The sequence below is a fragment of the Miscanthus floridulus genome, chromosome 18 (genome assembly GCF_019320115.1).
Source record: "Miscanthus floridulus cultivar M001 chromosome 18, ASM1932011v1, whole genome shotgun sequence".
In the NCBI taxonomy this organism is placed as follows: Eukaryota; Viridiplantae; Streptophyta; class Magnoliopsida; order Poales; family Poaceae; genus Miscanthus; species Miscanthus floridulus.
The window spans coordinates 37,574,051-37,586,769 of NC_089597.1; the positions used below are offsets into that span (position 1 = coordinate 37,574,051).

At 41.2% G+C, this 12,719-nt stretch overlaps 1 protein-coding gene across 1 annotated transcript; it reads right to left on the reverse strand.

Moving 5' to 3' along the window:
• Positions 1–496: 496 nt before the first annotated feature.
• On the reverse strand, positions 497–3,874 carry LOC136521203 (membrane-anchored ubiquitin-fold protein 3-like). The gene is made up of 3 exons (XM_066514909.1): positions 3,448–3,874; positions 1,867–2,034; positions 497–958 (listed from the first exon to the last, which is right to left on the reverse strand). Exons 1-3 carry the CDS (start codon positions 3,578–3,580, stop codon positions 903–905), a joined length of 357 nt encoding a protein of 118 aa, XP_066371006.1. The 5' UTR covers positions 3,581–3,874; the 3' UTR covers positions 497–902.
• Between the last annotated feature and the right edge of the window lie 8,845 nt (positions 3,875–12,719).

Here is a 12,719-nt window from a genome sequence, read left to right on the forward strand (position 1 = left end):
TTTTCATGAGGTCTAAATATTTTATTTTGATTCTTAGTTTTCCAGTATATGTCCTCGAAGATTTTAGAAACTTTGAGATATTTTCTATGGTTTAAGAACCTTATCAAGTATTTACCAAATTTGTTAACTAAAGAAAGATAAATCCACCTTCAAAATCACTTCAAACTAAGCCAGTGAGGCAATCTGAATGATTTTAAGAGTTAAAGGGGATAAGATATCTATTTTTAAAGTTCGAGGGAAAAAAAACAGACTACGACAATAGTAAGGATAGAATATTTTTTTCTTTGTTTCAAAAGAGGGTCTATTCTAATTCTTTCGAATTTCTCTATTTTACTTTGTTGCAAAGAAGGCCTACGAGCTCACTTGCCACCAGAAACAGGGGGCTCTGTTCCAAAAGCGTTGGCGAGCTCGCCGGTGGAGACGATACCCGAGGGTCCAACAATAGCCAAAACAAGTATTAGTGTATTACTGGTCATTATTCACTTTCATCGTCCCATGCCAAACCCCAGCATTCCTTACCACTTTATAACAAGAACGGTCAGTCATCTTTTTTCTATTACAAAACACATATACCGATATACGCAACCGAGCTACGAAAAAGAATTGTCTCCGATGTACTATGCAGCAACTCACTTCTGGTATCACTATCTTTACACATGAACACAATAGCAAACATCCAATTCCTTACTCCACACCGTTTTAAGGGTTTTACCAGGACCCCGTGAACTATCCTTCCTGCACACTCGAACACATGATCGCAAGCATCAAATTCTCAAGCAGATGTGACTGGCCGTAACACCATGTCTGGGCTTAGGCTGTGAAGAATTGATGCAAGAATCAATTGTTAAATGAACTTGTGATCCCTGTGGTCACCGATATACACATTGCTACTTGCATCAACGTCACAATATCGTGCATCCACATCTGTTCGGCATCGGAGAGTTTGACTGTTGCTTCTCTGAAAAAGGGAGGTAGAACATTTTAAGGATATTTTTTAAGCAGGATTATTTCAAAATGAATGGCACGGAATCAACACAGAACGATGCACTTAGACAATGTATGCATGCATGCAAGCATATATGTGCGTATGTATGTATGTATCGTCCAGCAGTATAAGTGTAGAACATGTGTGCCAATGAGGTTGCCCTTGTGACAGAACTAGAAATAGGTAAGAAAAAAATAAACTAACACACCAGTATAGATACAAGACCGCTCAGCAGATATTGCAAGCTAGCTAACACGCCTTCATATAATGAACAAATCAATTAACTGAAAAATGACAAGAAACTCATGGAAGCATCATGAGGAGAAGAGAAGACTGGTCAACGTAAGCAGTTTTGTCAAACTTTTCTGGTATGCCTTCCCTGTCAACCCAGCTCCATACCAGATCAGTTTTGACTACAGTTTTGACAAGGCAAGTTTTTTACCAGCAACCTTTTCTGATCAGTGATCAACAAAAGCAGCAAGTACAAAAGAAGTCCTGCTATATAACTTTGTATCACTGCCACAGAACAGCACTAAGGATAGAAGAGCTAAATTCAATCCAATGCCTAAAGAGTTCAGGGCCACAAATATTTGAATAGAGAACCAACATTAAGTGGAGGACCTAGAAAATGCTATGACCTAGAAATTAACAATGATGAACTGCATTAATACACTTAAATAAGCAATACACATTCTTTCTATTTTGGGGTGAGATTGCAAAACATAGTTCAGCAGGAGCATTTAACTAATTGTATCTGTGATGGTCAAAATTTCAATTACACTGACACAAGAAATTTCAAGCATCTGGAGCTTAGAACAGGGAACTCATCAAACAGATTAGGAAAATAACTTGGAACAATTTTGAGGAAGAAAGAATATTACCACTTTTGTTAGATTGAGGAGGCCGCACAACAACATGCATTGTAATCACACTTCCAGGAACTTCTCCAACTGGGACTCGAGATTCAGCAAGAGTTTTGCTATTCTCCAGTATCCTTCCAGCATTGATGAGCTTCACATCATTGACAGTTTTCGGAACTATTTCTTTATCTGTGAACATATATGGAAAATACTATCAACACAGATATAGTTCACAAAGGTTCTGGAGGACTGAAATATGCCAGTAGCTAAACAAAAATATATTCAGAGGAAATGCCAAAAATGAAGTGTTTGAAAATATTAATGACAGACAATAAGGTGATAAAAAAAGACTGTTAACTCCCAGTTCTGGACAGATTATCATTCATCAAGGAAAACCCCTGAAATATGGTTAACTGTGTTATGATTGTTTCCTTATTACTGTGAACTTTTCATATTGTGTTATGATTGTTTCCTTATTACTGTGAACTTTCCATAGTCATTAATCACTCGCTAATAAGACCTGAAGCTTCTTGCCACCTCTGAATTCTTTCTCAGTTTAAGCCCGCTAGAATTTGTCAACTTCACCAAACACAAACAGCAGCCCAGTTTCACAAAATCTAGTGTTTACTTGTGGAACTATCACACAGGTATGGTAGAAAAAGCTCATACTGCATATAATGTTGTTTCTTCTAGTACTTTCATGTGACCACATGTTGAATGTGGTCCTGTCCATGCAGATGCTCAGATGCACTCCGTGTTTACGGTTACAAGCTTAATCCAGTCATATCTGTCTTAATAAACCAACAAAAACATTCTGATGACTAGCTTCAACAAAGTGCTACTAAGAGGAGGATCCCCTAGTTGTTCAGAATTCAGTAAAAAAATAACACCAAAATATTGATGCCCATCTATGGACATGACGAGGTAAGAAGACTGGCAGTCACATTAAGCCACAGAATCTCAGGAAATGGTCCTGCCATCACATGTTTGCAAAGGACCAATTACCAAATATGCACTCAAGAGTTCTAGCAGGTAGCAAAATTATCTGGTCATATCATCAGGAACAAAAAAAAAAACTCTGCACATCCCTATACAGCATGCAATAAAGAGGGAAACCAAACACAGGCAGGAGTATCTATCCATCTCAAATACAAGGCAAGAATTTCTACATCTAAACTCTGGCATGGAAGGTAGCAGTGTTGCTACTACAGGTAAGGGGGCTTTAAAAAACATCACCTGGACAAGGGTCTGAATAACTAACTACCGCACGATCAGAACAAACAGCGCACTAACTGAATTCATCCTACAACTATCACGCATCCCATTCCATGCAGCAACATGACCAGTGGATCTTGGATTGCAAGCAAATCGCAACACGAAAAGTAACAGCTGCATCCCCCAAACCCACAAGAACCGTGGTCCGAAATGGCGTTTCTTGTTCCCAAACGGCCGAACGGGTAAAGGCAGGACAGCGGAACAAGCAACCTCCCGAAACAGCAAGCATCAACATAGCAGAGCTGTATATATACGCAACGCAACTGAAGTGAGATCATAGTAGAGAGAGAAGAAAGAGCGGGCAGAGCAGTCGACAGGTCTCCTCACCCTGCGGCCACCGGGCGAGGACGAACTCCTTGAGCGCGGCGACGGTGGTGTTGGGGTCGTACTTGCTGGGCCCGATGTCGGTGCCGTCGAACAGCCGGAACTTCACCTCGATCGGCTCCTTCCCGCCGGCCATCTCCACGGGCCGGCCGGATCGCGGGCGCCTTCGGCCCCCACCAACCCCTCCTCCCAAGATCCCAACAGGCAACAGGAGCGACCGCCGGGGCAGGGGAGGGAATCCGCACAGGAATTCAGGGGGGGAGGAAAGGGCTGCCAGAAATCCGAGCAGGGAGTGCAAGCACCGATGCGGAACCCACGGAGGATCCGATCTTCTGCGCGAGGATTTAGAATTGTTTCGTGGGGGGCAAAGCGAGGAGGAGACGGGCGTCTCGAGGCGGAGGACGGGAGGAGAGAGGAGGAGGAATGGGATTTGTGGGCGTTTTTTAACAGATACACCCTCTGCGATCTCGATTACTCGATATCTAGGTTCAAGGATTGCGTTTTTTTTTTTGACGGAAGGAGTACTTCTTAGCAGAGATTCAAAGGGGTTTTTCTTTTTTTGACTGATGACACAGATTCAAGGTTAACGAATACTACGAGTTGTAGGATGCTGCTGCAGTGCTGTCAACCTGTGCCTGACTGACCGTGACAGGAGGTGACTGGTTCAGCACGTGACATAGCAGTTGGGGGCTACTTCAGCAGTATTTTTCTCGCACAACGAATCAGCGTAAGCTAAATTTCAGCGAAACGAACGTCACCGTTTGCTCGAGAGTTGAATTGTTACTAATATTTTTCGTTATACGTATTAATTTTATTTTTAGTCGATTTTAAGGGTGTGTTTGCTAGAGATTCAGATTCTTTGGAATGGTTTCTAAACTTTCTTATTATATTATAGAAACATTTGTTCTGGTAAACCAGAATCGCTTTCTCAGATCATTTGGCTAGTTAGTTGAATTCTGATTCCTAAAAGATGGCGAAAATCAATGATTTACATGAAAAAGTCATAAAAATATATGTTTTACAAAAATGGGCGAAGAACAAATCAAAAGCCAACAATTTTAATTGGTTTCACTTGAAGAGGATCACTAGAAATATTTCTAGAATAGATGGGAGACCGGAACATAAGAAATAGAACTAAGAGAAACTACTCTAGAGGCTATTCTGGTTTGTAGTACAAAAAGTGAGAATCACTACCGTTTCTACCTACAATCAATATTGTGTTTGACAGCTTGGAAGTGTTTCTAGTGATTTTGAAGAGAATTAGAACCGATTCTCACATCTACATGGGCCCTAAATTATACCCCCTCCATCTCAAAATATAAAACACGATTTGATTTATTGTGGTCTTCAAAAAACATATTTTGACTTATAATCTCTCTTATAATATATAATTTATAGAAACAAAAGTTTGATCATTAGAAAGTACTTCCTCCGTCCCAGAAAAAGTGATAGTTCTGGGATTTTTTAGACAGATTAGTGGAAAAGAGAAATGTCCTTAATACTCCTAGTATGTCACACATGATTCTCTTAAAATGTCGCGTGATTTACTTCCTAATTAACACACGATCATGCAAGCACGCAGAGATCCGAGGCGGGCAACAATCAGTAGCGCATCTCAATTGGTAATTTGACGTCGGATTTGTGGGCCAACGACATGTTTAAAACTTGGAACATTATTTTTTCTATGACAAATTTTAAATCATAGAACATTACTTTTTTGGACGGAGTAATTGACTAATTATTAGTTAAAGATAATAAAATTTAAATTTTAAAATACGTGCAGAATTTATGTTTTTAGCACGGAGAAAGTAGTAAAGATTTACTTCTTAACATAGATTCAAAGTTTTTTTTTACTGATGTCACAGATTCGAAGTTAACGTACTACGAGTTAGGCCTCGTTTAGTTCCACCAAATTCTGACACTATATAAAAAGAAGATTCTCCGTCACATCAAATTTGCGGTACATGCATGGAGTACTTAATGTTGACGAAATCAAAAACTAATTGTTGTACTTTGCGAGACGAACGTTTTGAGCCTAATTAGTCAACGATTAGATAATTATTATCAAATAAAAACAAAACGACACTGTAGCATTGGGCGGCGCTGATGACTGTGGCCTTAGGATGCTGCTGACTGCTGTAGTGCTGTCTGCGGTCTGCCTGTGTCGGACTGACCGTAAGAGGAGGTGACTGATTCAGCACGTGACCTACTAGTTGTTTGCTCGAGAGTTGAATTGTTATACTAATATTTTTCGTTACACGTATTAATTTTCATTTCAGTTGATTTTGAATTATACTTCATCCATCTCAAAATAAAAGACGTGATTTAACTTAGTACGATTCTTAAGAGCATATTTTTATTTATGATTTCTCTTATAATATATAATTTATAGGAACAAAAGTTTGATGATTAGAAAGAATCTCTAAAAAAAACTAATACAACTACTTTTGTATTATAAGCTTTTTATATGATTATTAGGCTCATTGTTAGTTAAATATAACAAACTTTAAATTTTGAAATGCTTGCATGCCATACATTTCAGGATGAAAGAAGTACTACCAAACATGCTTATATGTTGTGACGGAACGTACCTCTTGTTGCACAGTAACTTAAATGATTTGTGTCTTGAAGATTTATTCAACAATCGTGTCATCTATTTTGATACGTCTTGGAATCAGGCTTCGTGCCGTCGCGGACGTGTCTTGGAGGTAGACCCCATATCCGGCGTGTTCGGATGGTTCACTGCACAGTGAATTTCGGATGGTTTCGGATGATTCAGTAGTGTTGTGTGTGAGAGAATAAGCCGAAACAAGCTGAAAGCAGTACAGCCGAACACCCCGATCGTCGCTAGATGCCTAGATGTACATTGTTCTAACTCATATAAGTACCGGTTCTAGGTTAAATACAGGACATGGAGATGTTGTAATGCCTAGACACGCCTTGGAATCGTGACACGTGCTGTTCTACAAGGTCATGAGTCTAGATCATGGACGGGACAAGGCAAGACACAAGGACAATGTAGGAAGTAAAAAGTAGATGGAAGCATTCCTTCCCTTTTTAATATTAGATAGGACCAGCAAAAGTGTTCGTGCGTTGCCACAGTTAATAAAAACTATTTTTATTTTTGTATTGATATATACTAGATGGTATATATATAGTTTCAATGTAATTAGAAAAGCTCGGAACATATTTGCACAGATAACGTATTTTGATCGAATCTTGATCAGGAGCAAAGACCCACGGGGAGGAACACTTTGTGGTACACACGTGTAAGGATGAGAACGGTTTGAAAAAAATATCTTTAACCACTTTTAATTTATGTTTATACATGAAAGGATGGAGTACAACGTCTAGAGTGGGATGAATATGCGAATCGGAAAAATTATAACCTAAAATACAAAAACCGCTAAGAATAGGCATTTCCAATTTCGTGGTAATCCTAAATCGGAGAATTATAGCCTCTAAAGTATAGACACAGTGCAAAACTGATACTAAACAAATATAGGAGCCAAAGACCTGCGAAACAAAGGATTAAACACAGAATGCAGTAAGTTCGGTTTCTTGGTTCAAACCTGACTAGTCAAAAACTGAAATCTCCTCTTTTTCAATTCTAATAACTTCGATCCTTTGCTGCAATATGTTTTGTAATCCGTATAATAGCAATACATCATGTCATGTATTGTCCCTTTGATGGGATATTTGTAAGGGCATAGGAGTAGAAACAAAATTACAAGCTACCCTTGTGTAAGGACCGAATGGCCCAAGATGTGGGTGAATTGGGCTTTATAAAAAATAAAAGCAACAACCTTAGACTATGCAAATTCTAAACCCCCAAGCACCTTGACACCTAAGTCTATTACAAAAACACACTAAGACCTTAGGGCCATCATAGCTAAACAAGTCCTTAGCATAGTTCACAATAAGAGTATTGTCCTTAAGAGGAAGAAGGAAAACATATGTTAAGCACTCTACATGTAATCCTAGTTGTCACTCAACAAACAAAGCAAGAGCTTAAACAATAAGTAATTCAAGAACAAAAGAAGGACAAGACACAATTGGATTTTTTTTGTAATCGGGTTGTTGCCACAACCCCCTAATACTTGTTGGAGCACCAAAGAGAGTCATCAAAACTCGATTAAACTCCTTCGCCCTAGTGAATAAGGCTTATCCACTCCGGAATAGTAGGTTACAAACTACACAAGCCTCCAGAACAATAACTCCATTGAGGAAGGTTAGTCCTCCACCGGACCATCTAGGTGATGACAATCGTCAAGAGTAGCAAGTATTCAGCTTGAACTCGAGGAAATCCAACCAAGAACACTAGTACCACTCAAGGCTAACTCTCAATTCTCACTTCTTGGCTTGGATGACTCTCCAAGAGCTTCACAATCCTCTACATAAAGGGCTGACGACAGTGGAGTGCAAAAATGAGTCAAGGGTTAGCACTTATGTAGAGGGTGGAGGGGTTACTAGCGGTTGGAAAAAGCTAGCGGAAATAGGTACTACTGGATGATCCTGCAATGTACCATACAATGACGTTGTGGTGGCCTGTTTTTTTTTATCATCAGTTAGAAAGGAATACACTAGAATACCCACTCAATGATATTCTTTTGGGAGTCACAAAGTCTTCACTAGATCATACGACACAGTGTCGAAACTTGATTAATTTGTCACAAAGTAGCTTGGTCCATTAGACGATCCGTCACGGAGTCACCCAAGCTCTGTTGGATCATATGGTGGTCAGCTTGTCACCAAGTTAAGTCGGGCTTCACGGTTGCACACTTGCTCGTTCCCTACTCTCGATTTCAGTTTAGTTTAAATCAAACTTTGCAATAAGTATACACATTTTATCAGCCTGTTCGTTTCATCGTAAATGATCGTGGATTATTTACTGTTGACTGGTTTGATGTGAGAGAAAAATATTATTTTAACTTATAATCCACGATCGTATACGATAGGAGTGGAGAAAATAGTGGACCCATGTTGCACTTAGTTTACTAGTTTTAGAATAGCTACTTCAATTAGCGATTGTTCTGAAATAATTGTGCTTCAGTATTTTTTTCCCTGCTGCAACGTCTAGTGGCGCCAGGAAATTACTCGAGGTAGACAGTGGCTACTCGATATGTCTTTGATTTTTATGCAAGTATCCGTCATTTCTCATACCGTTGTATTATACTACCTAGCTCTGTCCCAAATTATAAGTCGTTCAAACTTTTTTGAAGAGTCAAAACATCTCAAATATAACTAAAATTATAGAGAGAATTACAAAAAATTATAGCATAAAAATGTAATTAATAATAAAGAATCTAAATATACTTATTTGATATCATAAATGTTATTATTTTATTATATAAATTTGGTCAAACTTGATATACGATGACTCTCAAGAAAGTTAGAAAGACTTATAATTCAGGACCGAATGAGTATTATGCAGTGTTATCCTAAACACTAAACGGTAAACAGTCGGTCACCTACCATTTAGCCCATTATTCGGGCAAAACAGGTGTTTAAACGGAAAAACGGCCATTTAAACGGTCAAAACAACCGATTAAACGGAAATGGTGTACCACCGTGTAGCGTTTAAACGGTGTGTAAACGGGCTAAATGGCCGTTTAGGCGAACAGTGGTATTATGTGGTAGAACCGCCTAATCTAATGCCTCTCAGGAGTACTCGTTTTCCATTAGACACTAAGTACTCAAGGGAGGACACTAATTTACGTAGTTCTGTCAAGCACACCCCATGGGAAAACCCAAAAATTCATATTTTTTCATCAGGATCACAAATGAGAGAATAAAACTTACAATATTCTCAAGTCATATCTTACATTACTTTTTAATACAACATCAGAGTTATGAATAATTAAATTAACAGCGGAATATAAATATGTGATCAGAGTTACAGCAAAAATAAATATCTATTCATGACATAATGAAGCATTGATATATAAGCTATGACAACAGATTATAGAACTTCTATTTATAAAGACATTTAGTGAGAGTTATAGATAAAAAAATATGATCGTAGCGTAAAAGAATCCTCTCTAAACCCACCAGGAGGAATCAACACATAAGAGTCAGCTCTAGCATCTGCCTGTCACCTGCAACAGGGAAAAATAAAACCCTGAGTATATAATTGTACCCAGCAAGACTTACCCGCCAGGAGAAAGAAAAGACTTCAATGATATGCAAGGCTATCTGGCTTGTGGGTTATTGCATCTGTAGAAAGCATTACTAAGCGTGTGTCCTTATGTTTAATTTCATTAGCAGTCATCATTAGTTCATTAACTACCATTCTATGTAAGCACCTGTGCTACTTTCAAGCAGGTGGTAAACAATCAGAATTATTTTTCTATCTTTTATATTTCAGTTCTTACTACGGTGCTAGATTGTAGACAAGTCGTATCAGATTACCTGGCGATTCGCGAATCAATGTGTACAGCTGGATACCCCGAAACACACGCCCCGCTTGTACCCCAGACACAAGCAGGACCAACCCACCACTCTCCTATCAAGGAGTCTAGGTCCCCGTCCAAACTTGAACTCCAAGCCCCCACACCTGAGTTCCGGACTCAGTGTGGTGCTTAGACCTCCACCATCCCCGCCTCAAATCAGTCGGTCAGGAAAGAGTCAAAACCCACGACAAGAGAGCAACGAGCCTCCTCTGCTCACATAAACAAGTATGTGCTAAGGATAATAAGTCTGTGACCTGACTAGAATCCAATACAAAGGCCGGTCCTTAACGGACACAGGTGGAACAAGCGCAATTCGAGCCTTGCTCGAATGCCTAACCAAGTCCAGATCCAAAATATCATTTCGCCCGGTCTCCAATTATCATATATATATATATATATTCCATGTGATAGTAATATAATAACAATAATAATATATTTCCTATCTCTCGCGAGTGACATGCAATCACTTGACTTGTACCGAAGTCCTGTAGCATAGTAATCTACACGATCCTATCATACTAGTAAGACTCATAGGATAAAGATATATATATGCAAGTGGATTTTTATTCAACTCCTTAAAACTTAATGCACGAGCATAAAATTAAGTGCAGAATAATAGAGGTTATGCACCGGGGCTTGCCTGAGAAAAATATAACTAAGTTAGCTTTTCATCATGATGACCTGATCATCAAGGCACCATCTTTTTCGCTACTTCGGTCATCTCCACGATCCATCGTTGTTCCTATTATAATATACGTGGATGCAACGCATAGATGTAAATAATCAACGACAACCGAAACTCTTAGAAATTTGATTATGCCTCATAAGCTAACGAGATAACTCTAACATGCTAGTCTATGTATCCACGTTGTCAAGTAAGATTCGTTCCCAGAAAATATTTTCGTTCTACAAACCCCAATTACTTTTGACATTTGATTGATTAAATATATATTTTTGTACTAGGGCTCATTTAGTTACCTTAACAAACTAATCCTTATGGAGCTACAAAAATTACAGTGAGCACCTAATATTGTTAAGAATCTACTGTAAAAATTTCAGAGCCAACACTATCACCAATTTACCACAACAATTCCTACAAGTTTATATTTTAACAATATTAAGTATCTCAAATTAATTATATAGCTTCTCAGAATATTATAAAACTATGTGAACAAAATATACTAGCAGATAGATCATGATTTTAGGAGTCTAACAAAAATAGTTTCATAATTTTTGAACCTCTACACAAATTTATCTTGAATTTACAAATTTACCTTAGAAACTAGTTTGGAAAAGCTTTAGAAAAAGAAAAGGACCGGTGGCAACCTTTCTAGCTCGGTGGCCTAGCGCGGTGACGCGAGCACGCGTAGTAGTCGGCCCAGCAACGGCCCAAGGCGGGGGAACCCGCATGCGCGCAACTCTTTTGCAAGAGGGCTTAGGCTTTTGGTTAATCAAACGGAGCAACAGAGCACTATTACTACAGACTCAGGCTTTACATTAAAGACCCTGGAATATGCTGCCTTTGCATCGGGGCAGTCCTCAGCATACCCGCGCGTGGTGGCGCGGCACACCGGCGGCAACGACGACAACACCGGGCAAGCTAGACCCGCTGCGACAGGAATAACGGGCCGACCACCATCTACGGCCAAATCCGCAAGCATGAGTGGTGGTTAGGGACTTAGCCGCGTACTACTAGGAGTGGCGGCGGCGAGCGGCTAACCGCGGCGACTAACCGCGGTGGCTGTGTGCCTGTTCCAATGAACCTACGTGCTCTCGGAAGGGTAGAGGTGGCGGTGGAGCATCAGTAGTTCGCCTAGGTGCACGCTCCAATGACGGTTGAAGCAGGGGAGCGCTGGGGCAAGCTAGCCACGTGTGCCCGCACCACGCAGTGGCGCCCCGAGCGCGGCACCGACACGTCACCTCACCAACGACGGGAAACCCAACCAACCTGTCATGAGCACCAACTAGAGGGGATCAACACAAGTCTAAAAACGCCACCAATTGGGCTCTTTCCACATGAATTAGGACTTACCCCCGATCCACGGGATGCGGCGACGCCCCTAGCTGGCGGCGGGCAAAACGCTAAATTGGCGGTCGGTAATGCTTGGCCGGGCATGGGAAAGATGGGGTGCCTAGTTGATCTCCTATGCCTCTTACTGGTGCAAGGAATCGGACTATGGGGACCTGAGCTAGGTGAACCACTAGGCGACGGCACGGTGCTCTGGCCAAGGTCGTTCCATGGAGAGGTACGCGAGTGAGCTCAAGCGGATTAAGACGGTGACTCCGAACGTTAGCTGCGGCCCGAGCATGTGCACACAGGTGACGAAACAGGGGAGAGCTTGGTGCGATGCGCTTGAATTGGAGTAGCCGGACCCGAGTAGATTGTGCCGGCATTGGCTAGTAGGGTGGGGCAGGAAGACGTCTCATCATCACGGCTACCGGGGTCAGCGACCTAGACGTGGCAAGCCATGGATCATGCTCGATACGATGTGGTAGGTGGATCGAAGGGTGAGGCGGGCGCCATGTTGGCCGCGCCACGACCACCGTAGCCACGGCTTGCTTCGAGCGTGGCACCGCGGCCAGTCGCTCAAGCATGACGTGCGCGTGGCAAAGGAAGCCCGGCCTCCACCAACCAGGGCCGGCCAACGCTAGGCCATAGACGCTACGCGGTGCCACTAGGCACGTGAACTGGCCAGCGGCAGTAGCCTGGGCACGGTCTGAGCCCGACGCCAACAGCGCCCATGCGCGCGGTGACCGCGAACTTAGACCGAGGGGTGACAACAGGTGACGTGCTGTGGCAGAACCTCCTAAGTTATAGGGCCC

What these genes read in the sequence shown, in the direction of transcription:
- LOC136521203 (XM_066514909.1), bottom strand. Translation starts at nt 3,580, where the DNA reads ATGGCCGGCGGGAAGGAGCCGATCGAGGTGAAGTTCCGGCTGTTCGAC. An exon ending in CCTCGCCCGGTGGCCGCAGG is followed by an intron (nt 2,035 to 3,447) that starts GTGAGGAGACCT and finishes ATATGTTCACAG; the next exon opens with ATAAAGAAATAGTTCCGAAA. An exon ending in TCCTCAATCTAACAAAAGTG is followed by an intron (nt 959 to 1,866) that starts GTAATATTCTTT and finishes TCCCTTTTTCAG; the next exon opens with AGAAGCAACAGTCAAACTCT.